Source organism: Gymnodraco acuticeps, unplaced genomic scaffold (assembly GCF_902827175.1).
Source record: "Gymnodraco acuticeps unplaced genomic scaffold, fGymAcu1.1, whole genome shotgun sequence".
Taxonomy (NCBI): Eukaryota; Metazoa; Chordata; class Actinopteri; order Perciformes; family Bathydraconidae; genus Gymnodraco; species Gymnodraco acuticeps.
This window is the reverse complement of record NW_022991974.1, coordinates 57,100-84,579: the sequence shown is the minus strand read 5'-3', so window position 1 is coordinate 84,579 and position 27,480 is coordinate 57,100. Positions and strand designations below refer to the sequence as shown.

General features: G+C 43.5%; 1 protein-coding gene across 1 annotated transcript in view; it reads right to left on the bottom strand.

Moving 5' to 3' along the window:
* LOC117536197 (fibronectin type III domain-containing protein 3B-like) overlaps positions 1–27,480 on the bottom strand; it is a 106,491-nt gene that overhangs the window by 47,860 nt on the left and 31,151 nt on the right. The window contains 4 exon segments of the mRNA XM_034200964.1: positions 8,017–8,147; positions 8,561–8,729; positions 8,854–9,085; positions 12,080–12,156. Coding sequence (XP_034056855.1) covers positions 8,017–8,147; positions 8,561–8,729; positions 8,854–9,085; positions 12,080–12,156 — 609 coding nt within the window.

Genomic DNA, 27,480 nt, shown 5'->3' with positions numbered 1-27,480 from the left:
AACAACAGAGCCATGAAAATAATACAATACAGCGACAATGTAGACAATGACAACACCACAACTAGGAATTAGATCATTTACTAATACTAGTATATATATATAGTTTTAATGCCATCAGTTTGAATCACTTCAGGGAAATCAACCCTTTCCTCAACTTCAATCTAGTCAATTGTGCATTTAGCACTGTGTGTCAAAAGCTTGAAGTTGTTAAGATGCTTTGTCATCCTAAAAGATATTGTGATTTTGGGGAATTACGTTTAGTTTTGTTCTTCTTCAAAGTAAGATTAGAAATATTTTACATCAAGCAGCAAATTAGCTTACCTTAGGTTAGCAGAAAGCACAACACAGGGAAATGGCTAGGGGGCTTCTGGACAAAGGTACAAAGACTACAGTGGATTACAGTGTTTATGATAAACTGCTTATGAAAGTGTATTTTCCAAAAATGTCAAAGTTTTTATAAAGAATTCTAAATATTGTGTTTGCTTTTGCTCGCATTTCACCTTTTTAAGATCTGTGATAACATTTCTCCTTGGGACTCATAGTTGACATTCCTCTCAACTAAACACTTGCTTTTGAATCAGATAACCTGATATTTCTAACATTCTAACATAGTTTCCTATCTTCAAGCAGGAGAGGTATGCCTACTCCAGTACTCCATCTTCCAGTCACTTTGAACTGTTTAAAAACACAATACATTTGACTTTCGCTTCCAAAAACCTTGGCACCTGCAACACCCTTTTTCTCACTGCAACTCTAGTTCATGGAATCGTTGGTCTCATTCCTTTCCTCGCGGTAATTCCTCCCATCCTTTCCTCATCATTTCTCCTCAAAACCATGGACATGTTTTCAGCAATCTTTTTTAATGTCACACACTTTATAAGAGGCGTCACTTGCGAGTAGAGCTACATTCAAACTGAACCACTCCGACAGAGAGGAGGTTGCATTCCTCTTGCATGACGGCCTGCGGTTCTTAGACTCAGTCTGTCTGCACTAGGACAGAAAAAGACCTTTAAGGCCGGGAGAAACTATTTGAAAAATGTGGCGCTCATTCAGCCCCCACTCCACTCAAATACAGAGCTGTAGGGTGTGTGTGTGTGTGTGTGTGTGTGTGTGTGTGTGTGTGTGTGTGTGTGTCTGACCGTAAAGGGACAAAGTGAGATATGATACCCTTCTTTAGAAGCCTCTAATCAGGGAGAACAAAGCAGAGTAACGGACACTCAGCTGGATGGAAAAGGGAGGACAGAGAGGGAGTGATAGATAGAGAGGGAGAGGTTGGGGTGAGACATAGAACAGACAGCAGAGGACATGACAGAGAGGAAGGTACAGTTAAAAAGGAGGGAGAAGAAGGAAGAGGAACATTGAGGGACACATGGGCAAAGACCTTAGATTCCACACTATGATCATCTGCAGCAGAGTGAGCATTCCATCTGTTCAACAGCTGGGCCACACACACACACACACACACACACACACACACACACACACACACACACACACACACACACACACACACACACACACACACACACACACACACACACACACACACACACACACACACACACACACACACACACACACACACACACACACACACACACACACACACACACACACACACACACACACACACACACACACACACACACACACACACACACACACACACACACACACACAGGGCAGAAGTCATTGGGACATGCCTGAAATTGTGGTTGTCATGGTGAAGGTTTGGTTCTCATGGCCAAAGGCCTGCTCGTTTATAAAGGGGATTAGAGAGCGAGGCTCTAGCGCAGAGAAACAGTGAAGTAGCGTAAGAATGTGAAATGTGAGCGAGCAAATGAGGGCAGAAAGTAGAAACACGTCTTAATGAAAGTTTAGACTTTAAACTCTTCATTTGAGAGGAAGAGATACCAATAAGGGACCGTGGTTATTATCATCTTCCTGTAGTAACATCAGTGTTTCCCCTAGGTTTCCTGAGCGGGGGGGGGGGGCATCAATTGTTATTAATGCATCAGTGTTTCTTAGGGTCAAAAACACTAAACTCACAACTTAAAATGAAAGTGTTTAGTCTATCTAACAAGAGCACATGTTCAATGTGAAAAGTGACAGTAGATATAGATTAGTTGCAATTTGGTGCTATATATATATATAAAAATATATATAAATACATTTTTATTTTATTTTTTTTAAACACCTTGAATTTCAGGGGGGGTGCGGGGCTCCGTTGGTGGGCGCAGCGCCCCTCCAAGATAATGGTAGGGGAAACACTGAACATGATTTATTGGACTTTATGTAAATGATAGATTCAGTATTCTGACTCAGGGCAAAGGATTGGAGAAATGTGGTTAATACAGCAAGATTTCTGGAGGAGAAATGTGACTTTCAGCCATGTACAACAGTTTCTAAAAGTGTGCATGTGCATGTGAAGGACTTTAGACATTATTACAGCAGAAATTCCATACACAAATCACTCTTTGGCTATCCTTATGTCCAAAATAATGAAATTACAAGTCGAACCTAAGCTGAAACTATGTCTCAATATAAACACTTGTAATTACATTCTCCTATTTCCTGCCTGAACCTGATTTTTCTCAATACCCGGGTTTCATGTGTGTATGCAAACGTAGACGGAGACAGACAGAGAGACCTTGTCCGCAGCAGCTTCTCACCGAGGAGAGATGAGCGTCTCCTCTGCCAAGCGACACAAAACTCTCTTCACTTTTCCAAGAAGCGCATGAATTTTTGCACATGTGTTTACGTAAGTGTGTACGTGCTGCGTACACAGCAGCAACCTGGCCAGGCAGCGAGGGATTATGGGCGATGAGTTTCTCAGAAACCCTGACCCCATTCGACCCTGCTCAGCCCAAAAAGTCTTGAGAGAGCGACTTCAGACTGAGTGGAAGACAAATTCAGTAAGACAGGGCAGAGGCAGAGAGAGAGACTGACAGCAGCAGAGAGATGGAAGAAGGCTAACTAAGAGGCTAACAGAGATGAAAGAAAAACACCAGAGTGAGCAGATGTTCTGATGCGGATAGAGACGCAGATTGATCGAGTCTATGTCCATACAATTGCATCTTAAATGTAAAAAGAACACTTCGAAGATGCGTATATTACAAAATGATAACCCTGTTGTTTGATGAAATCTGCACTTTATCAGTCAAAGTATTTCAGTCCGACTTTGACAAAGGTATCTTCTATGTCTCGCTGCTTCTGGTGTTAGCCTTGAAGTCCCAAACCTTTAGCTGTGTACAGCAGGTGCACCTCTTAAGACCATACAATAACAAAAAGCCTAGCCTAGTAGTGACACAAAAGGGGTGGTCACAAGGTTAGCTGAACATTGGTCTAAAATAACTACATACAGAATCTGTAAATCCGCTTTCTGAGCATTAAACCCTTGATGACTGGGACTTTCAATTTCTTAATTTGTTTATGTTTTACTCAGCGTTACCCTGCTAAAGCATTAGAAAGGTCTTAATATATTAGGAAACCCACTTCTTGTCGCTGGTTGGATTGGGCCGAGTTTATCACTTGTATCACAGGGTGCATTCAGCTGGATGGGGTAATGTCTGGTGGACTCATTGTGATTGGCGAGAACAACCTCCCCTTCTAATCCCACTAGTCCTGTTACATGATATCAGCGGGAAAGACATTCCTCTGCTGGTAAAGCCATCCCTTGTTCTCTCTCTGTTTTCTGTATACACCCCCCCTCCTCCTTTTGACTCTTTCAATCCCCAATTGCTGTCCATCATTTCTCTCTTTTCCTGTTTCCTTGTCTTATCTCTTTCTTCTACCCCCTCTTGTAGCCTCTCTCTTCCACGCCACTGCCCTCCATCTTGCCCTACAACCATGGCCGTATTTGGGTTTGTGGGAAGGGGTCGGAGTTTGTTGGGGGGGGGGGGATTATCGCTATGGTGATTCACATCAACAGTCCAGTAAGCAAAGGGTGTTGTTAGTGTGTTCACACGTTTCCAGTTCTGTTACTACAGTGACCGCAGGAGGAGCCGGGTGTTAAAATAAGGACTGAGTCATGATTCGGTCAAAGGCCACTCGAGCTTATTAGCATGACATCACCAATGTTACGAGACATTGTGCTTTCATAAGCCTATTTTTACCACTGCATTGTGCGAAAAAAGTTAATTGGAACTGCGACTTCTTTAGAAAATAATAAGAAAATAACAGGACTAGAACAAAGCCAACAATAACAGGGTGTCTATGTAACTGATAGTAGTCAGTTAACTCACTCAATGCTCCTTTGTTCTTGTGTTACACTACATTTGTTTTAGCCTCTACAATTAGCCTGTGACTTCAATTTGTGGTGACATTGGGCTCTTTTCACCCAGTCAGCTTTCTTTCAAAGGCGCAGCAAGAAATATTTTCATGTAGGCTTTTGTAAAAAAGGAACTGAATATTTTAAAACATCCTTTTTGTGGCGCATAGTTATTATTTTTGGCAATAAAGAAAAAATATTCAGGATTTTCTTCCCTAATTTTTGTTTCTTAGACATTTGCATTTAAAATGAAACACTTAAAGGTGGGGTAGGTCATTTATTTCGGAAACACTTTTTGTTATATTCCATGGAATGCTCTTAACATCCCGATAGCAATGAATATATTAAATGCTTTGACAATAAATACATAAAATAATGTCATCTGTGGAAGCCGTGGTGCTGTAAAAAGCACGACCAATCATCTGACCCGGCCCGGCTAAAGTAACTGGATGGCCTACCTGCCTGTCAGCCTTCCATCTGTGCACACACTTATCTCGTCCCCTCATTGGTCATGTGCGCGTTCATGTGTGTTGGAGGAGGGGCTCTGTGAGGAAGTCTGAAGGAAGAGGCAGATTTTTTCCGGCTGTGTATTTTCAAATTCTAGCGCACTCGAGCTGGTTTCTCCAAAATTACCTACCCCGCCTTTAATGCCTTTTCTGAGAAAAGAAAGGGAACTAGTAAGCCATCTTTTTCGACTTAAGTTGAAATGTCCCCCCTCTATTATTGATAACTGTGTTGCCACAGTTTTAATACCCCAACAGCAGACCATTGTTATATCTATGAGCCTCCCTCTTATTTACTCCTGTGAGCCAACATGGTGGACACGGCAGTCACCGAGCACATCTGGTTTCTCCTGAAGTTACGCACTTGGCAATGACGTAGAACCAAAGATGGAGGAGCTGAGGGTGCTGGCCCATCTGTTTCAGCTGAAACCCCAGTTTCTGTGAGTGAGAGACAGGATCTGCGGTGGTGATGATGCAGTGCCAAGATGGAGGAACAGAGGGGACGGAGCCCACATCTGTTTCTGCTCAGCTAGCAGCTCAGTTCTGAGGAAAGAGGGGCCTAGCTGGCTTTACTGGGGAATGGACACTGTGCTCGCCAAGTCAGCCTGCTGCCTTCCTGGCACTGCAGCAAGAGCCACACACACACCGACACACAAAGAGCAAGGGCATCAAGGGCAAAAGCGTAGGCGGCTGTGTGTGTGTGTGTGTGTGTGTGTGTGTGTGTGTGTGTGTGTGTGTGTGTGTGTGTGTGTGTGGTATTCTGGGTTGGACCATACTTGGATGCACCGGGCCAAACAGCAACTTTGTCGGAATGTTTGCTCTTTAACTCTCTGTCTCTCCGTCTTTCCATCTCTCTGTTCCCTGTGATGAAGTTCGGGTTCATTTTTTTTTTTACAAACCTTTCCATCCTTTCCCCTCTTCTTTCATCTGTCCTTCAAACCTGACATTCCTCTATGTTTTCGCTGTTAGGCCCCCTACCTCCTGCCCAAACCTCTGGACCCTCATGCTCTGATTGTTTTACAGGAAGCCCAGTCACGGGGTGTTTCTGCGTGTGTGTGTCCGTCTTTGGTGTGTGTTGTGTGGTACATCTAGCTGACTCAGCCTAATCTCCAGCCAAGTACTGAGACCCCGGCAGACCAGAATAGACAACCGATGACATGCTGACATGCTCCTGTCCGTCATGTGTGATATTGTTGTTAAATCATGACTGCATGCGCTACATGAAACTGTGATACTCACAAGCTGAGCCGTTCACCTCGCTTTCCTTTTCTCTATGTATTCCTTGGTGTGTGTGTGTGTGTGTGCGTGTGTGTGTGTGTGTGTGTGTGGAAGCAGTGGAGTCTCCCCCTACTGCAATGCAGTCAAACACCGCCTCTTGTGTATGAATGTGTGTGTTTTGCATTTGCAGATGTCTTCAATGGCACATGCAGTGCTTTCTATGAGTGTATGTGTGCAGGTTTCAATTCAATCAAGTGAGAACTGATTATAATAATAGGAACAAATGATAATTTGGGCATTTTCACAACACAAAATGTTTTCTTCTTGAAATCTAGTCATTTCTTGTTTGTTTTAATTGCATATGTTATGAAGTATTTGTCTCATAAACAGTGCAAATTCTTCTTCCGTCCCATTGCAGTGAATGAATGAGCATTTAGCATCCTCATTTCTCTTCAACAGAAAGGCTACAAAGGATCATTATTTAATATAACACCATCTATCAATTCTTTTGGCTTTTTTCGTTATGCCAGCACACCAAAACAAAACAAAAAATCATTCTAACATTTTATTTAATAACTTATTGAAAAAGGAATAGGAATAACTAATTATCCCAACAAAACTATTGTTCACTATAGAAATGAAAGTAAATAACAAGATGGTTATGTTCAGAAATGTCTCTTCAAACAAATAGGAGCATTTAAGTTCACATTAACGACCATTCTTGTGGATTGTGGAAAACAAAGGCATTCCCACATCTGATGCACATATAATATTCCTCTGATCCGACACCATGCTGTGAGGCAGCAAAGCACCGTTTTATGAGGAGGGTACATTTGAAGGTAACAACAAGGGAGTCGATAGATTTATGTGTCTGGTTGTGTTTTCCAGTCATCACCTCTGTGGATAACCATTTCTGCTGTGTGTGTGTGTGTGTGTGTGTGTGTGTGTGTGTGTGTGTGTGTGTGTGTGTGTGTGTGTGTGTGTGTGTGTGTGTGTGTGTGTGTGTGTGTGTGTTCGTGTGTGGTGTGTGTGCGTGTGCATGTGTGTGCTTAAATTAGATACTCTGCTCTTCTTTCATAATTCTGACATACATCTGCCGTGTCAAAAGACATGTCATTAAAGAGGACTGTGTGTGTGTGTGTGTGTGTGTGTGTGTGTGTGCACCCTCATGTAAAACTCTTTATGTGTGTGTGTGTGTGTGTGTGTGTGTGTGTGTGTGTGTGTGTGTGTGTGTGTGTGTGTGTGTGTGTGTGTGTGTGTGTGTGTGTGTGTGTGTGTGTGTGTGTGTGTGTGCGATAAGGCTACACTGTGGTGTCTAAATCTCAGAGCTCAAAGGTTTCCTTCATCTCAAGCAGGACTCTACAGGTATGTGCCTCCCCCCTCCCCCTGCTGTCTCCCCTCTCTCTCTCACCCCCCCTCCCCCCTCTGGCTCAGCCTTCACCAACAAGGCCGGTATTGTAGCGAGGGTAAAACGATAGCGCTCAGGGACGGGTTCAGCTATGTGGTTACCCAGACAACCTCTCGTACCCCCTTCCCCACCTTCACCACTAACCCCCCCCCGTCAAATTCACCTCAATGAGGCTGCATACATCCATTCATTTTTTTCGGGTGACTTTCTGTGAGAGAAAAAAGAGCGAGAGAAAGAGAGGAGCGAAAGGTGTGTTTTATTTGGCCCGCTTGAATGGACGGGGGCATTGAGGTTGAAGAGGACAAAGGCAGTCACATAGAGGCAGAGAGGGAGGTCAGCGGGGATAAAAGTTATTCTTCCAGAAAGAGGTATGAACCTGTTTGGTTTCATGTTCAAATATCTACTATTCAACTCCAGCAGCAATGTAAGACTAAAGGAATGTGCAGATATTAAGAGTTTGTCTCCTTGGAGTGTGATTTTCTAAATAGAAACACACATCACTCTATGATCCTTTGATTTAGCACTTTTGGATTTATCTGTGGGCTTTTCGGAAAGGAACAGTGAACAGTTGTTGCAGTGTGCCAGTCTCTCTTTATACTTTGTGTGTGTGTGCCTACCTTGTGTGTGTGTGTCTGGTTCACTGTTTCTTGGACTGCTGCGGAGTCGTCTCTCTGGCTTCTTCCCTCCTGGACTGCCGAGTCCGCCCCCTGACCCCAATGACCCAAGCGAGGGGGCGTGTGATTTGTTGCTGCATCAAAAAAATAAGGTTAAACCAGAAATGTGTGTAAGTTAGAGAAAAAACAGGAAATAGTACAAGCCAAAATGTAAACATATGAATACGTAATTATGACTAGGGATACTTTTGAACACAGTGAAAGAGCATTTAGGTTGTTTTTGAGCTATATTCTCAACCCCTTAATGGTCTGATCACACAGCCACACACTGACAAATATTAGAATATTCTTCACACAATAATTAAGGTTAATTGACAAAATTCCAGATGCCCAAGTGAAGAAATTACAAACATGTTTGACATTGATAGTGATAACACAACATAGACCAGGTCTTATCTAAATTGTAGTCCCCTTTTCATCGCTTAATGTGTGAAAAAGACAACCAATCATGTGGGGGGAATCATGTGGGGGGAAGCAGGGTGGTCACCTGTATCCGTTGTGTGCTGGCCCCAGGCAGCCCTTATAGAGAGGGGAGGGAGGGGAGTTGAGTCGGTTCTGTCGCTCTAGTTGTCTCTCCTTTATCTTTTTGGGCTGTGGCTTACTGTATGTCTCCTCTCTACCTATGTAGTTAGACATCCCATAAACAGGGATGATTTCTGAAGGACAGAAACAAATATAAGTCAGCATAAAATCACACATTTAAAATAATGTAATTCTTGATTCTGCAAAATCCTCCTGTGGATTTGGCAGTAGCATAAAAGCCAGTCAGCATGTCATTACCTTGATCCCCGTACATGGGGGGGAGGTGGTGCTGGTAGTACTGGTGGGGGGACAGGTCCCCGGGGCTGACAGGGGGGTAGAAAGAGTGAGAGTTGGGGATGAAGTGGGGGTGAGTCAGGTAGGGGGGGAGGTGGTGTGTGGGGGAGAGGGCCGGAGAGTAGGAGGGAGGGTAGCATTCTGGAGACTGGGGGGTCACCACCACCCGGCGGACGCCTGTGTTATCCTCCAGAACCTGCGGGAGACACGGAAGAAGAGACAGGGAGCTGAGTTTCAGAGGAAGTCACAGCTCACCGCCAACAGAACCCTTGGAAATGTTGCACACACATCCTAAATGGCTTTTGTGCCCACAAATCATGGGAGGTCAGCAAAGTGCACGCAGTCTGTGACTGATTTATACGCTGTTGAGACGAGGGTTTGCAGGATAGTGCTCGCTAAAAGTGGTTCAGAATTACTTTTATTATAGTTTCAATGTGATATTTAGTCTAGAAGATAATGTATAGAATGTAAACTATAGGACATCGACCTCTGCAGTTTCTACATACTGTTACTCACATACAATACTCTTATTGTATTCTAAATATCCTTGTGTGAATTATTTTCTCCTACGGGGATCAATAAAGCTCTATCTTATCTTATAAGAGTTAAGCTGATATCACAGGTTTTTATGTACTTTACATACCTGGAATGGCTTTAAGGAATAGTTAAACACTGTATTGACTAAGATGAGAAGATTGATACCACTCCTTTTACTGTAAGAAATGAAGCATCAGCCAACAGGTATTCATTTTGTTGGCAAATGAATAAGCAAACTGTCAAAGTCGTTTTTTTTAAAATTGTTATAGTCTTTGTATCTATTTTTAAAAAGCAATTTCTCAAACATTCAAAGGTCTTAGAGCACCTGCTCCTACAAAATGATGCTGTCAATCATTTGCTAGTGAGCAGGTGCTCTGTCGGTCAAATAGTGGATATCTAATAAAAGAATGATTACCATTATTACTTTAACAAGTGAGACATTGTGCTAAAAGGATGCTTGGAACTTTGAGTGGTGAAAACAAGAGCCGCAATGTTGCCATCAGATGGTCTGCAGATTTCAATAACAACAAGTTTCAAAGAGCTGCCTCAAATTAACATATATTCCTTAAGTGTATTCACTTTCACATTCACGGATAGGACACACACACACACACACACACACACACACACACACACACACACACACACACACACACACACACACACACACACACACACACACACACACACACACACACACACACACACACACACACACACACACACACACACACACACACACACACACACACACACACACACACACACACACACACACACACACACACACACACACACACACACACACACACACACACACACACACACACACACACACACACACATTCCAACTATTCAGACGCTTTCACAGGCCTGCATTCCAAGCAGAGTGCAAACACACACTCCCTGCAGAGAGGGGAAGTCATCTGCTGGTCCCTAACAAAAACAAACACACACACACACACACACACACACACACACACACAGACACACACTCACCCCAACAACAATACCCCAAAACCCCAACAGTGAGAGGCAACAGACTCTGTGCCAGAATACGACAGACAGAAAGAAAGAAGAGAGAGTATTAAAGGGCGTCGGGAGGGGAGGAAGAGGGTTACTAATCTGAGTGAGAAAAACGAAAAAAGGGGGAGGAGGCCCCCGATCTGCGCCTGATCCCTCCTCTGCTGCAGAGGAGAAAAACAGAGTGTTTACAGGAAAACAGGGGCAAAGTTCCTGCAAGAGTACATGTGGACCGACCGACCTATCAACCCACGCAACATTTACTGGCAAAGAGACACACACACACACCCACACACACACACACACACACACACACACACACACATTAAGCGTAACACAAACAGGAAGGCACATACAAATATTCATGTACACTCCAACTATCAAAATTCAACCATTAGCACAAATCACAAAGGACACACACACACACACACACACACACGCTAAATCCATCTGCCAATGCACTACTTTCCACCACCGCAGTGTGTTCTCCATCCATCCCGTCTCCCATCCCTACATCCCATAAAAACCTTCAGTGTCTGTCTCCCTTATCAGGCTTGTTTATGTAAGAGTGACAGTGTTTCCCGCTCACTCTTGGCCCGGTCCCTACTCACACACACAACCACACACACATGCAAACACACACCCACGGTGAGCCAATGACCTGACTTCCATTGGCATATGAACACGGTCCCGCCCAATGCAGACCACAGATGCATGTGTAACACTATACTTGTGCGGACAGACTATTGACTCTTGTTGTTTGAAAAACCTTTAATCCCTCCACACCCCCGACATGGCAAACCTAACCCTTGCTCAACTTATAATGTCGAACTTGAATGTCAAAAGCGCCAAGGTAAGAATCTGCACTTTGGGAGATGTTTCTCATCTTTCTGTTTCTGTGAGGACATAATGAAGAACACACATGCTCACTCTCACTCTCCCACACACACACACACACTCTCCCACACTCTCCCACACACACACACACACACACACACACACACTCACACTCACACTCACACTCACACTCACACTCACAAAAACAAGAGCCCCCTAACGCCCAGAATTCAGCACATTCCTGGAGGAGGCTGCCTTTTGGTTGCTTCTAAACTCCAGGACCAGGATCGGTGTAAAGCCTGGTGCATGCTTCCTGTGTAGTTAATAAGTCTTCTATCATATTGAACACTTCATCCAATACAAAACAAAAGACTTTTAGCCAGTTGTGCTTTACTCAGAAAACTTTTTGTGTCATCTTTATTTGCAATGCAATCAATTCTGAGCAATTCATTTCAATTTCATTTTTCTTACCGCTTTCCATGAAATTAACAGTAACAAGCCTCAAGTGACAAGACTTCATATATTTGTATTGGAAAGATGTTAAATGATGTCGAGTTTGTGTACTTATGACTTACTTTGAACTAATAAAAATGTGATTTTAAGAGTCCATATTAGATCATAATGCTGGCATACAAGACTTTTTTGGAAAGAAAGAAAAACACCGGCTAATGAAATGCAGTTGCACTCTGTGTTGGTCTGCCTGGAACTCCAGGAAAACACAAACACATGATGATCATAAAAACATGTCTGAGATGATTAGAGTGAGGAGAAACACACACAAACACACACTAACCTGTGAGATGTATCCTGGGGGGACGTGGATGGGGGGGATTGACCCATGTGGGGACATCATGGGGACCTCAGCAGGACCTGCAAGGAAGGAGAATAATTATTTATTTAACCAGGCAGCTAGAGTACATTCTCATTTACATGTGTCAATCAACAGGATCAACACAAACACAGCCACACACACACACTGAGGGGCCGGCCACTGTGGTGGGACACAGATGTCACACTTCTCCAGTGATCATATGTAAATGCAGCCATTCCTTTCTTTTTATTTCTTGGCAAACAGACTTAGGAGACGATGATGTCTGCAGCATCGTGATAAATGTTCGAGAACACAGAAGGGCACATGACGGCTCACTGAGAAGGAAACCACTGCTCTGCAGGAGAAGCAAGAGGACCTAATAGAATTAGCAGATTTAAAATGATGTTTTCCACAATCCATATCTCCCCCTCCAAAAAAACTCCAACGCTCTCTTCCTGCGTCTCTGTGGTGTGGTGGAGGTCTGAGGCTGGTAAAGTCATTGGGACCCCGCTGGGATGGCTGGAGGCAGATCTGGCCTCCGAATAAATCACACTGCACTCACACACACACTCTCACACACACTCTCACACACACACTCTCACACACACTCTCACACACACTCTCACACACACACTCACACTAGGCCATTAGTCACAAGTGAGATTATCATGGTCAGTTTAATATTTTAAAACCTGATTTTGATAAAGGCTATTGTCCACCAAATTAAAGAAACAACTAGTAGGTGTGTTCGGATATTATTTATTACTTATTTTGTAATTAAGGTAAAATGATCCTTTCTCTTTACCTTTCACTTGGTCTCCTTTCTTCACCAATTTCTCCTCCATTCTTGTGTCTCACTTATTTAGATATTCTTCTTTTTACTCTTCTCCATCCCTCCATCCCCATTTTTAGGAACTCCTCCTGCATGATCCTCCTTGTTTCCCTCCCTTCACCTATTACTCACATCCTTCACTCCCTCCTTTCATTTTAAATATTACTAATTTCATCCTTCCTTTCTTTCCTCCTAAGTCATTTCCTGCATTCATAAATCACCTCTTCATAATCATCTCCTCTTTCCTTCCATCTCTCCATCCCACCTCCGTGACCCCTCACTGGCTAAACAAACAGGCAACAGCACAGTAAACAAACACACACACACCTACGCATACAGTACACAAACTGAGCAAAGTCCGCAGTGTGGACTACTGTTTGTGTGTGTGTGTGTAAATATGTGTAGTGTGTAGGTCTCAGGTATGAAGAGACAGACCTCTCTCAGTCCGGTCTGCTCCCCTACCATGGAGACTATGAGTGGATATGAAAGTCCTCATTGAGTAGAAGGTCATAGCATGGGGAACACACACACACGCACACACACACACACACACACACACACACACACACACACACACACACACACACACACACACACACACACACACACACACACACTCAAACAGACGTGTGTTTGGACAGTCTCTGCTCCCTCTCTGCTTTTCACTCAGCAAACAGCAGCATTCCTCTGCTCAAACACACACATACACACACTCACACACTGCACATTCCCATCCCTGGCCCCCAGGACTGGACCCAACAGGCCCAAATACCCCCCATCCCCTCCCAAAATACAAGAAACTCTTTGTCCTGCTCCCCTTCTCACACACACACACACACACACCCACACACACACACACACTCTCTGCTTCTGTAAGTCATATAGCATAAGCCTTTTTGCCATTTAGAAAAGCTCAGGATAATCAAGCAGGTGAACGTGTGGACTCAAGTGGCTTTTATTGTGTGTGAGTGTGTGTGTGTGTGTGTGTGTGTGTGTGTGTGTGTGTGTGTGTGTGTGTGTGTGTGTGTGTGTGTGTGTGTGTGTGATCCACTCTGTGGTGACGTCACTCTCTGGTCTTGCCTACAGCTTTGCCCTTTAAGCACCACAAACAGACTCAAGACTTCCTCTGGCTAATCCTGCTGGAATCCCAGACAACCCAGCTAACAAACTACACTCTGCCGCTCTGCCTGCCTGCCTCCCTCCCTCCCTGCCTTCTCATCTTCCATCTGTTGCTTCTTCCGCTTCCGACTACCGGATAGGTCAGGCCAGATCAGTTATGAGGTCGTATCCTGCATGTGTGATGACATCAGTGTATTACTTAATGCAGTGGTTCTCAAACTTTTTTCAATAATGTACCCCCTTTGAAAAAAACATTCAGCCAAGTACCCCCTGATCAGCGCAAAAACAATTGTTAGGGAAAAAATGCCTATATAAAGAGGTACAGTACAGCGATGCACCATCAGTGTCTGATTTATTAAAACAACAACCTTGTAACTGAGAAACACTTAAATGCTACATTTCAAATGTTTACAATCCATCACTAAATTCATGGCAAACCAATTTTAACATCATGCAATAACACTGAGACGACATTAGTTGCATTGAACTGATCTTTTTAATAAGTTGTACTTACAATATAGTGAAACATGGGCTCGTGCTTCACTGAGGATCTTTGTCATTCTGACATGAGGCAACTGCAGTTATTACACTTCACGTTTTGAAACATGTTTAACTCTGTTCATATAAAACCCACACTGCTCAAACTTTGTTACTTTTCCTAAAATTAGTATATTTATTTACTTTGGGGCGTGGGGAATGAAGAGAAAAGATATATGAGCATTTTATGAGAATGGGATTTTGACCCCTCATATATGCTATACTTTGCGGCCACACGCCGTTGCCAAGCAACTCTTATTGTTTAGGTCCTTTGATAAGCAGGCAGTCATATAATTAACTAGAACTAGCTAGATCTGATAGATTTGGACATAAACGCGAGTGAAGTATAACCGGACGAGAGAGAGAGATCAGATCAGCTGCTGCTGAACACGCAGCTCTGCATGATCACAGCTCCGTCCGCTGTGACGGAGCGTTGAGTGGAGGAAAATACACTAAGAGTTAGACCTAACACACTTAGCTAGTTTATGTACTCTGGAACTAGCTAAACTAGTTATACATATATGTATTCTTTACTGTCGTGTCAGTTATTACAGGTTCAGCGAGCTGCACGAGCCTGACGAGCTGTCAGGAGAGGGAGAGGAAAAGAGAGCACCCCGTTTATTGTTCCCATTTTATTATCCAGAGTTACTGTACACTTTTGAAGAAAGTAGTTAATCTACTATTAGTAGTTTGTTTAAATGTGTGTTTAAAAGCACTTTGAATTGCCTTGTGTTGAAAGGTGCTATATAAATAAACTTGCCTTGCCTTGCCTAAATGCATTAATTACGTTTTTTCTTTCATTAACATAAAATAAATCTCACGTACCCCCTGCAGTACTCCAACGTACCCCTAGGGGTCCGCGTACCCCCTGCAGTACTCCAACGTACTCCTAGGGGTCCGCGTACCCCCTGCAGTACTCCAACGTACCCCTAGGGGTCCGCGTACCCCCTGCAGTACTCCAACGTACCCCTAGGGGTCCGCGTACCCCCATTTGAGAACCACTGACTTAAGGAACTTGCGGGTATAACCATGTGTAAAATGGCGCTTTGAGAGGCAACAAAGGGGGTCTCCTTCTCTGGTTGATTGATATGATACATAATATCAAATTAGATGTTACTAATTAGTTACAAGAGCTAGGCCTGGGTAATAATGTAATACTGTATTATCATTAGTTGGATTTCAGTGATAAAATAATTATGATTTTCTGTCTAATGCCTTAATTAATGACTTGTGAATGAATACAGTAGTTGTTGAGGAATGTTGTTTACAATTGTTAAGAGTTTTTAAGGTGTAAATCAAAATGCTGGAAGACAGTTTACTGCAAGAGACATTAATTAGATGATCTCATCATAATCATGTCAATTAAAAGATGTCATGAAATAGTCCTAAAATAACATTGTGAAATTGATTTAAACCAGAACACCCTGATCCAGGTTTTATGGTTTAAATAACAAACATATATAATATTATAATAAATCAATGATTAATCTGATCCTCTGTGCTTTACAGAGGCAGGCCGAGTTTGCCATCTGCTCTGTTATCAATATTTAAACTATTTGATACATATTAATACCACTAATGGAGTGTTATACAAGGTGTGGAAAATCACTACAAACATATCACTTTAAATTCCATACAAAACTTTAAAAACAACATCTATGGCTTAACAATCCTGCTGTGATGGTGGTCACTGATGTGCGTTCATTTTGAGGGTTAGTGACTCGGGCACATATTTGTTTAAGAGCCGCTGTCTAAAGCAACTAAGACGACCGCAGGAATGGTGATGAGTTGAGACAAAACAACTCTGACGCACAGGGAAACGTATAAAGGAAAACTGACAGGTGTTAAATGGAAAAACTCTGTCCCAAGGTACAACAAGTTAAACGAGAAAATACATTTTGAAGTACAATGAACCTAAGCTTGTTGTCGAAGAAATAGAACAAGCTATCACACAAACACCACATTTTTCAGAGTCAAAGATTTATTAAACTAATATACACATGTCCATGGTAAACATCCTGTTTAATACCACACACACACACAACCTCAGTCAACTAGACAACCTAATATGCTCAACTCCTCGATACAAATTGTTTTTAAAAAAAACTGACTTGGCATTTACTCGTGACTTTGTCCAGCTGCCCACACATACATGGATGTACTGTTCATATATGCAGAGACAGAGGACATGATGCAACATCACATCAGTTGTTTCCCATGATGCAGCTGTCAAATACAGCCGCCACTGGGCTCCCAAAGCACAACACAGACACACAAACAGAGAAAGAGTCCTGGTCTCACACACACACACTCATCTATTGATCCACAGAACTGAAACAGTGTGTGTCTCGGTTTGTGTTCTGTCTGTGGAACTGAAGCAGCATTGAGTGAAACACTTTCAGCGCCGCACATGTGGTCGCCACATTGAAAGGAAACGCAGACCCTCTCGGGAAGGGAAGGTGTGTGTGTGTGTGTGTGTGTGTGTGTGTGTGTGTGTGTGTGTGTGTGTGTGTGTGTGTGTGTGTGTGTGTGTCCATGTGTGTGTATCAGACCGAAGCAGCCTGTTTTTGAGCTGACCTACATACAAAACAACTGGACTCAGATGGATCTCCCAAAAACACAGACAATAAAAAGAACATAGCGTTACTAAATAGACAGACTTAGGAAAAAAAGTACAACACACACACACATCTAGAGGGGCTCTGATAGGGTATACAAAGGTGGTGTGTGTGAAAAGGAGTAAAAGAGGGAGAAAGAGAAGAGAGCAGCGGAGAAGGAAGGCTGAATGTGAGGACTCTTTTGCTCGCTGTGTCGACGACTCAAGGCTGGCTCTGCCTTGGCGAACCATCTGTGTGTGTGTCTGTGTGTGTCTGAGTCTGTGTGTGTCTGTGTCTGTGTCTGTGTGTGTGTCTGTGTCTGTGTCTGTGTGTGTCTGTCTGTGTCTGTGTCTGTGTGTGTGTGTGTGTCTGTGTGTGTCTGTCTGTGTGTGTGTCGTGTGTGTGTGTGTGTGTGTGTGTGTGTGTGTGTGTGTGTGGGTGTGTGTGTGTGTGTGGTGTGTGTGTGTGTGTGTGTGTGTGTGTGTGTGTGTGTGTGTGTGTGTGTCAGTTCTGACGTGGTATGGCCTGGAAGTTATGTAAGCATCAGCAGGGTAATGTTATCTGTCCTCGGAGCACCAAGAGAAAGACACTCCCACGACAGCTTCCTCTGCTGCCGGGCCAACACACACACACACACACACACACACACACACACACACACACACACACACACACACACACACACACACACACACACACACACACACACACACAACACACACACCACACACATCACACACACACACACACACACACACACACACACACACACACACACACACACACACACACACACACACACACACACACACACACACACACACACACACACACACACACACACACACACACACACACACACACTGTAGAGCATGGGCTATTGTTATATTTAAGACATACAAATAATACAAATCCCTATAGATCCTGTAGTCAACCGATACAGCTCAAAGAAGCCCTGGGAGAGAAAAGGAAACAGAGAAAGAAAGAAAGAAAGAAAGTGGTGCATGATGGGAGGTGTAGTGAAAACAAAGTGTGGAAGAGAGAGAGGATAAAAAAAGAAGAGGAGACAGGAAATATGGGAGACAACTTTAAAATAGCATTGTGTACTGTATATATACACATCCCAGACTGGTGCTAAATACATACACACACACACACACACACACACACACACACACACACACGAGCCCTTTGGCCCATCTCCGGTCAGTCAAGTCCGGCGGACATCTTTGCCGGGGGCAGGGTGAGGTTCAGTGATGGAGGAGGAAGTGCGGACTTCCTGCGCTGCCCTGCCTACAGAATCGACACCAACACTGCAGGGTGACGCAGGAATAACACATGCACAAATGCATTCACAGCTGATGGGCTGGATATGCATGTAACAAAAACCTATACGCATGTGCATAAAGAAACACACACACACACACTTTGGATCCTGACTGTGCTGTAATTTGAGCGGGCTGCTGATTTGCTGTGGAATGTAAATCATAAGCTCCAAAGTTGCTAGGTTTGAACACTGGGTCTTACTGTATGTACACATGCATATTTGTATGTGCCTTCCAGTTTGTATTACGCTTAATGTGTGTGTGTGTTGTGTGTGTGTGTGTGTGTGTGTGTGTGTGTGTGTGTGTGTGTGTGTGTGTGTGTGTGTGTGTGTGTGTGTGTGTGTGTGTGTGTGTGTGTGTGTGTGTGTGTGTGTGTGTGTGTGTGTGTGTGTGTGTGTGTGTGTGTGTGTGTGTGTGTTTGAACACATTCCTCAGGACGAGTGAGCCCCTCGACTTATAGCCTCCAAGCTCCAAGTTGCATAACGGTGCCATAAGAGAACTAGGGGAGAGCGTTCTCAGCTAAACCAGCTGATGAAATGATCGAAGCCATGACGACTTCATCAACATCTGACATCAGCATATTATAGAGAAGAGGCATCGCTATGAGGCTTCTAAAAACAGAGCTGTATTTTACTAGCCCACTGGATCGTTCTCAAATTTCAAATTAAGCATGCTTACTATGAAATAAACTATAAAGTATTAAGCCTTTTGCAACAACAGTGGCAAAATCGTTCCACCCCTGCTTGTGCAAAATCACCCTTCTCAGCCAAATGCTGTATGGGTCTGATGGTCGAGGTTTACTGCCACTCAGAACTGTCAGACCTGTGCATTAAGTGCTATTATTATTATTAGTATTTCCCCAGGGGAAGTCAAAGTCTTTGGGTTCCTTGTCACTGATTGGCTATAGAGGATTACATTGTATTGATTATATTACCAAGAAGTCATCCATCCATCTAACATTTATGATTTTCAAGATGTATGTCATATAAAACTAAATCTGACAGTTAATGCATACAGAAATAAATATGTTTCCTATTCATCATTCAACCTAAAGGCAGTCATTAAATCATTACAAATGAAAGCTATGTTTCCAGTGAAATCATCATTGTATTTCTATGCTATGCTATGCTACTTCAAACAACAGTTGTGGATTTTATGTTCGGAATAAGCACTTCATAAATCTGGAATAGTTTGGAAGATTTTAAATTAATGTGTGGTGCTTCAAGTAATGAATGATTCCTCTAATATGAATCTCCAGGTCTGCACAAGTCTCCAAAACACTTTGAGAAACATTGGCATCTTTTAACTTTATTTATTACTTTAAGGTTATTTATTTATTCAGGTTAGTCCCAATGAGCTTAAGCACTGCTGTTTTTTACAAGGAACAACTGGCCAAGACGGCAGCAGCGCTTAAGTGTTTAACACTCAAAAGCCCCAGTGCATTGGAAAACATGTGCAAGTTATTATAAACCTAACACTCTTTTCTTTGAATTTCTAAAACATATATTTGAATCCAAATGGTGAGCTTTCTCCTGAGATGAGACACACCCGATTTATGGGGGAAAAACTCAAAAGCCAGGATATACAAAATATTATTCAACAAAGTGACCAACTTTGTCCTTAAGAGGTTTTTATTATTGATAATTGTTTAGTTCTTCTTCTAAATGACTTCATCTACGATCAAAACTTTTCAACTTGTTTCAAGGGGTTAAAATTCTTAGACAGCTACATCTTATCCTGGCCTGATCGCTGTGTAAACGGTCCTCAAGCATACAAGCCTAGATCTGTTTAGTGTTCTGGTCGCAGCCTGGGTGCGTGCCCACACCCCCACCCAGATCTCTCCGGTCTCCCCACCCAGAGGAGGGTGCTGGGTCAGCTCAGGAGGAGAGCAACGTAACGTCTGGAGGGACACAGAGCCCAGCCGTGCTTTGTTCTCAAGATCTTAACATGCGCAAACACACACACATTCCTTAGTAACCACACACTCATATGGGCACAGATGTACAGGGCTCACATTGACCAAGATCAACACCTTTCATAACCACAGAGAAATGCCCTGATTAACACCTGGGCACATGGACATACCGTTTTATGCTGACATGGACACATGGACACATGGACACACACACACACACACACACACACACACACACACACACACACACACACACACACACACGTAGAACGCACTGACATTGGAATAATTTACCCTTACAAATATCACGGTCACCTCGGCAAAAACACATTAAATCAAAGTGGGCACACGCAGCTATAATACACTTGCAAATCCAGACATAACAACTCTGAATAGGACACACACCCTAGATCTTTGTCCAGTTGTATCACATAAGGCTATTGTCGGGCTTGCAGATATTATTGTTCCACTTATCGCTTTTACTTTTCACGGACGTGGACACGCGCAGACCTCTGACATACATGTGCAAGCATGCACGTGCACAGTCAAATATACGCAATCCAGACACTTATGACTCACTGTATCCATTCCCTAATCAACTCTACATGTCTAGAAAAAGAGAGGGGGTGAGAGAAAGAGAGAGCAAAGAAGTGCAACAGCTGTTGGTGTGTAAACAGGCCCAGAGTCCAACAATCGTTGCCTGCTCGCTTCTCCAAGATGTACCAAATTCTCAGACCTTGACCCGCTAAAGTAACAGCAATGCTTTCCGTTACCAATTGTTTTCCCTCTGTGCACAATCTGCTTCATTTGTACCCAGCTGTACTCCTCTCCCTCCGTTCTCCTCTCATGCCCCCCCCCCCCACCACTTTCCTCCTTCTATCTCTCCACATGTTAATGTGGGGCATTTCTGTTGCATGAGTCACAATCTGAACAGCACTGAGTTTGTGTTCACCGCAAAGAGCGGAGAAAGTGGAGAAAGAGAGAAGGGGAGAGGAGAAGTCGTGTGAATCTCAGTGGAAAGAAAGAAGGAAAGACTGGAAGTCCAAGATTAGCAGGGGCTTTCCCCCACTCCTCATCGCTGAATTCAACTGCCTGTGTGTGCAAGGGGGAATGTGCACGTTCCATGGCGACGGGTGATCAGACAAGCAAGGAAATGCATATAAATGGTACAGATTCTGTGTAAATGCTAGACGGGCGATACTTGGAAAGTGAAAACTAACTTGTCTTTCAGTTTAACAACTAGTTTCTCTACCAGTGCCTCCAATCATTCCTCAACCTCCGTGGTTAGGTCTTCCCATTGACTGACACCCCCCATCCCCCCTCCAATCAGATCAGAGCCAAGCAAAAAACAAAGGGGCTTCCCTGTGAAATCCAAACACACATGATGTAAACAATCCCATGTGTTTTCCATGCAACTGTGCAGGAGGGATCAGGGACTGAGAGAAATATTCATTTTGTAATCCTACTTTCCTTTTATGCATCTTATCATCACCACAGCCCTTTGTGATAAAAAAAAAGATTCAACCGCTAAGTAAGTCGAATCAGAAAAGCTGCATGAGTAACATGTGGACAGGGTAAAAAAGGGCCCTGGAGTGTTACAATGAGGTTTAGTTCAATTTCAGAGAACAGCACGCAAATCTACAAAACCCAGCATGAGTTATGAGTGTAGGATTGAAAAATAAAATCTGAAAATACTATAACAGAGAAAAAAACAAGAGACAGGACGGCAAAGAGTGAAGGAGAACGATAGGAAAAGCAGGAGAGAAGGAGGGCAGAGGGAGGGAGAAGTGCTCCAGCTGTACCCTGAGCTTCAAGGGAGCCAAGAATTTCATCCCTGGAAGATTCTGCAAGCTCTCTCCTCTGCACAGCTGCTGTTCACACACACATCCACTTTCACACAGTCTGACATACAAAGACAGACACAGTATTCTCCAGAGTTTAGCCCACTCTTCCCAACCAACGTCCAAAACCCATCCCACTCCAATGTTGCCCTTAGTGGGTCAGTCCCAAAACACCCTTTCTAAGAGCTGGCAGACCGGACCAAGTCAGCAGCAGAGGGGTGGCTAGGGTCATCTCGTAGAGGAAGTGGCCTCGCCCGGGAATGCATGGCAACAGACACGACCAGACCTGCAGCGTCTGATTCTCTCTCACTCACTCTTTCTGTCTCCCTCCCTTTATTTACCTTCTTTCATTCTATCCTTTCATTTCCACTCCATTTCTTTCCCCCTCCCTTCCTCCTTCTGCCTTCTCATGCCTGACAGTGTGAGGGCATTGAGTTTAGAGCTGGGCAGGGCATACAACAACAATCAACTCTCTCTCTGCCACACACACACACACACACACACACACACACACACACACACACACACACACACACACACACACACACACACACACACACACACACACACACACACACACACACACACACACACACACACACACACACACACACACACACACACACACACACACACACACACACACACACACACACACACACACACACACACACACACACACACACACACACGTCAAGCTCTTAACTACCCTGTGCCAAATTAACCAAACCCATCCACCTTGTCCCTGTTTCTTTAATACTGGATAAAAGAAAGACTGTGGTATGCCACACACACACACACACACACACACACACACACACACACACACACACACACACACACACACACACACACACACACACACACACACACACACACACACACACACACACACACACACACACACACACACACACACACACACACACACACACACACACACACACAGTGCCCAGAGGGACCACATTCCAGTGCACACCACCTGGAGTGAGAGGCGTTCCCATGGTGACTACTTTGCCAAATCCAATAGGACATAACTCAAAATTTAAAACACACACAATCGCAATAAACACACCTTCAGGAATGATTTTACAGTTGGCTCCAGGGCTAGTCCTCTGCCCAAAAAGATATTTGGCTGGCTTTCAAGGTAAAATTACATGCATCTTCCCTACACACAATACCACCCCCTTTTTATATATGATCCACATCTCCACCATGTGTCCCTCCACCCATCCCCTTACCCTTTATTCCAGCAAAGAATATTCCATAAATACAGACTCAGCCGTCCTGAAGTTTAACCAACTTTTCGAGAGTATGAGAGAAATAATGTACAGTTTTAAAAAATGTAATTCCATTTGCCAAATGTTTAGTATGGTTTATTGGTCTGATCGAAACAAGAAGGGAGCTTTACTGTAAGTATTTAGAGCAGGTTTCAATATATAACTGTGTGATATTGATACATGAAAAAACGTACTACGTCAAATTTAATACATTTAATTCCTTTATGAGTTGAGAAGAATCCACTGCTTTTACGCTAAATGAAACAATTGGAATTTCATAGACGATCGCAAAACATTGGAATATCTATATCTGCTATCAGGAAACAGGCCTCAGATCAGGAAAAGGTGCTGTTTTATACAGTGTTTTTTGACAGGGTTTATACAAACCAGTCAGAATATAACATAAGCAACGTTAATGTTATTGTACACATGTCTGGTAAGGCAACATGGACACAAAGCCTGTCCATTTAAAGCACTAAATCAAAATGCAATACACTAATCGGTTATGAGATTCATCACACCTGGGGCTAAATGTAATTGCTTAATAATTACACACTCATTTATTTTTCTAGGCACACCCATTAACACTCACACAAAGACAAACAAACGGAAAGACTTCCACAACCTTGCAGACTTTGTGTTGTACCGTTGTGATGAACAATGTAACTTTTAATTTGACAAAATAAGCCCTAAATTCTGATCATTTCAATACACAAACTGTAAATCCTTTCAGCTGACACGCCAACTAAGAAACATCATCCAGACACTAAACTAGCACAAATTTCCAATCCAGCTCCGTCCCATACGGGTGGGTTTTACTGCGAGTTAGAAAAGTTCCAAGCTGAAACGGGACCGTCCAAAACAGGACTCTAATTAAGCCCTTCTGAGAATAAATGTATTTGTGTCTTCCCCCCAGCTTGTTTAGAGCCATCTGGCTTGGTGTAAACACAAGCCGCCAGATTCCACCATATTTCTCTAAACCAGCTATTTGCATTTACATCAAAGTGATCAGAGCGTAGATGAGCACACTTTGGGAGAAGACTGCTTGTGTAGTGATGCAGTGAGATGGACATGAGCATCGTCCATCTCACTGAGACAAACACAGAAGAAGGAAGAGACAAACGAAATGAGACAAAAATAGATAAAGGGACAGAGAGGCCGCCGTTTGATGAAAGGGCAGAAAAGTACAGGGTTCATCCCAGTTCCCTTCATCGCCTCCTCATTTCCTATACTTGCTTAGCCCCTCCCACTTAAGAAACGGGTAAGAGGTGCAAGGAGGAGGACACACGGGTCATGTGAATTGACGTCAGTTACTAATCAGACACTAAATGTGCATGATTTGAATCTGCATTTATCAATTAGGTTATGATAATGCCTCATTATGTTTAATGACAATAACTGGCCAAAGCCATTTTGTTGAATATTAAAGTAGCTCACATTACAGCTATAGTCACCTCTGGCTGATACATAATGATTGCAGCATTATCACAGTATGGACATGGTTCAATGCAATCGCAGTGCACACATGTCTGTGGATCAGAGGGGATTTTGGTCCAATAGATCAATTTGCTTCGGAAACAGTGATCCTTCGAAAATTGTGCGGTTACTATTAAAATGATGCCAATGCACAACTTAAAGGGAAAATGGATCATCACTCAGATCTATTTTAAGCATAAACCCAACTTGATAATAGAAGAAATAGATGGATAATATTTCACCTCAGTTGTTGCTTTGTATTGGTGCCCACACCAGTAGTGTGATAGGGGGGTATCTTTCTAATAATAGCCTTCTGACTTTGGTACTTAAGTGTATTCTCCTCCTTAGCAACTCTGAGCAGAAAAATGTCCTTTCAGGAGCTCAGAGAGACGCAATAACAGAATAAGGATGAACCCACAGTGAGAGAGAGAGAGTAACAAAGAGGTGAAACACAAACCAGACCATCAAATGATTCACACTCTGCATGTGTGTCATCTGGACAGAGAAAAGAAACATGTGCACAAACTGCTGCAGGAACCAGATCACTGAGTTCACTCTGGCAGCTTCCACCATCACCATTGTTTGCTTAATAAAAACGACCTGTGTTAACCGGATTGCAGCAGAGCATAGGACTACATTTCCCTTCATGCAACTGCAGCATTACATTACAAGTCAGACGCTTTTATCCAAAGCGACTGACATACTCAATACTGTGGACAATCCCCACAGGGACACAACGACATGCTGACTGCAGTGGGGTTTGAACCTGTGACCCCCTGCTCCCAACACCAAGGCTCTATCCACTGCGCCACACGCCTCCCAATGCAGCAGTCAAAATGGATTTGTATGCATTCTGCATTCACAGTCAGTAGGAGGAGTAGGAGTCAGTGTGTGCAAGTTTAACTGTTGTTAATGTAATTAATTCAGATTACTACTGAAGATATTTAATAGGGTTATTATCCATAGTGTAATAGGTTGTAGGACTATGTAGTTTGTTTTCTGGAGGTTAACAAAGGGAAAACATAGCCAAACAAAAGCAAATGCAGTACAGATTAACCTCTTGGCAACTACTCTCTTGAGATGTTGTGCATTTAGTAGCTACATCCTGTTAGTCCACCAGAGGATGCATCTTGTTATAAATATCAAGCCAATCAACTGTTGACTATCCTTAATCTCAACCATGCCCAAGCTCTCCACAGGACGCTGTAGCCGCTGCCACCCATGCCTCATGATGTCACATCCTCCCTGGCAGGGCTCAGCATCCTGCTCTTCACCCCCGGCCTCATCATCCCCCATAAAAGTTCAACAAAGACCAAACAACACAGTAAACCTACACAGCCTTGTAAAACACACACAAATGCACACATACACAGACACACACACACATACACACACACATTAACACACTCACATTCCATAGGAGGGTGCTCACACCCTCTGGAGTCTTGTCCTTTGATGTGAGTGTGGGAAAGCTCAGGGGAATGGTCTTAGTGGGGGAGGGAGAGAGAAAGGGAGAGGGGGAGGGTAAAGGAGGGTGAAGTGTGTATACATGGGAGCAACCCAGTAGAGACGGTGTGAGATAGACTGGGTGCAGGAGGTCGGGGGGTGGGGTCAGTCGAAGCTGACCCACGGAGCACCGAGAGGTCAGGCTGATTAAACTGGATGAGGATATGTAGACTCTGACACATGCTGATTAACAGAGTGATACCGGAAAAGTTGTTTGTTCTGATTGATTCACTGCTGCAAAGGGGGCACAAAGAAACACCCATTAAGCTACTGACTCTGGAAGAAAGCGGCAAACAGCGAGGAGAGCATATCAGCAAAATATCTGACAACTCTTGAAATAGTCTGAACACTTTTCTACACTTCAGAGCAAACATGAATTATTCAACTGTGCAGATTGCCGCTCTGAATAGGGCGTCTGTGCTCTGAGGTTATGGAATTCTGTGTAAACGCTCAGTCCAAATAAAAGAGCATAATGCAGCCAGTAGCATTTAGTGGTAGTGTGGTTAATGAGCAGTACTTAACATCAATCCAACATACACAATAAGCACTTTGCTGCTCCAGGTCTGCTAAGGGAGGGGGGGGGGGGGAGAAAGAGAAGAGAGCAGAGGAGAAGGAAGGCTGAATGTGAGGACTCTTTTGCTCGCTGTGTCGACGTCTCAAGGCTGGTTCTGCCTTGGCGAACCATCTGTGTGTGTGAGTGTGTGTGTGTGTCTGTGTGTCTGTGTGTCTGTGTGTTTGCATGCGCGCACCGCAGTGCAGCAGCTAAACAGAGGTTACTTTATATAAAAGCTGGTCCCTGGTTGTGCCCTCACTGAGGTCTCTGTAAACTCGCTCTCTGTCACACACACTTGCGCATAAGTATGCCGGAGTGCAAACACACACGCAGGCACACAACTACACAAGCAGGCGCAGACCCGGGGCTCTGAGGTCTCAGTAATCACACCGAGTCTCTGTC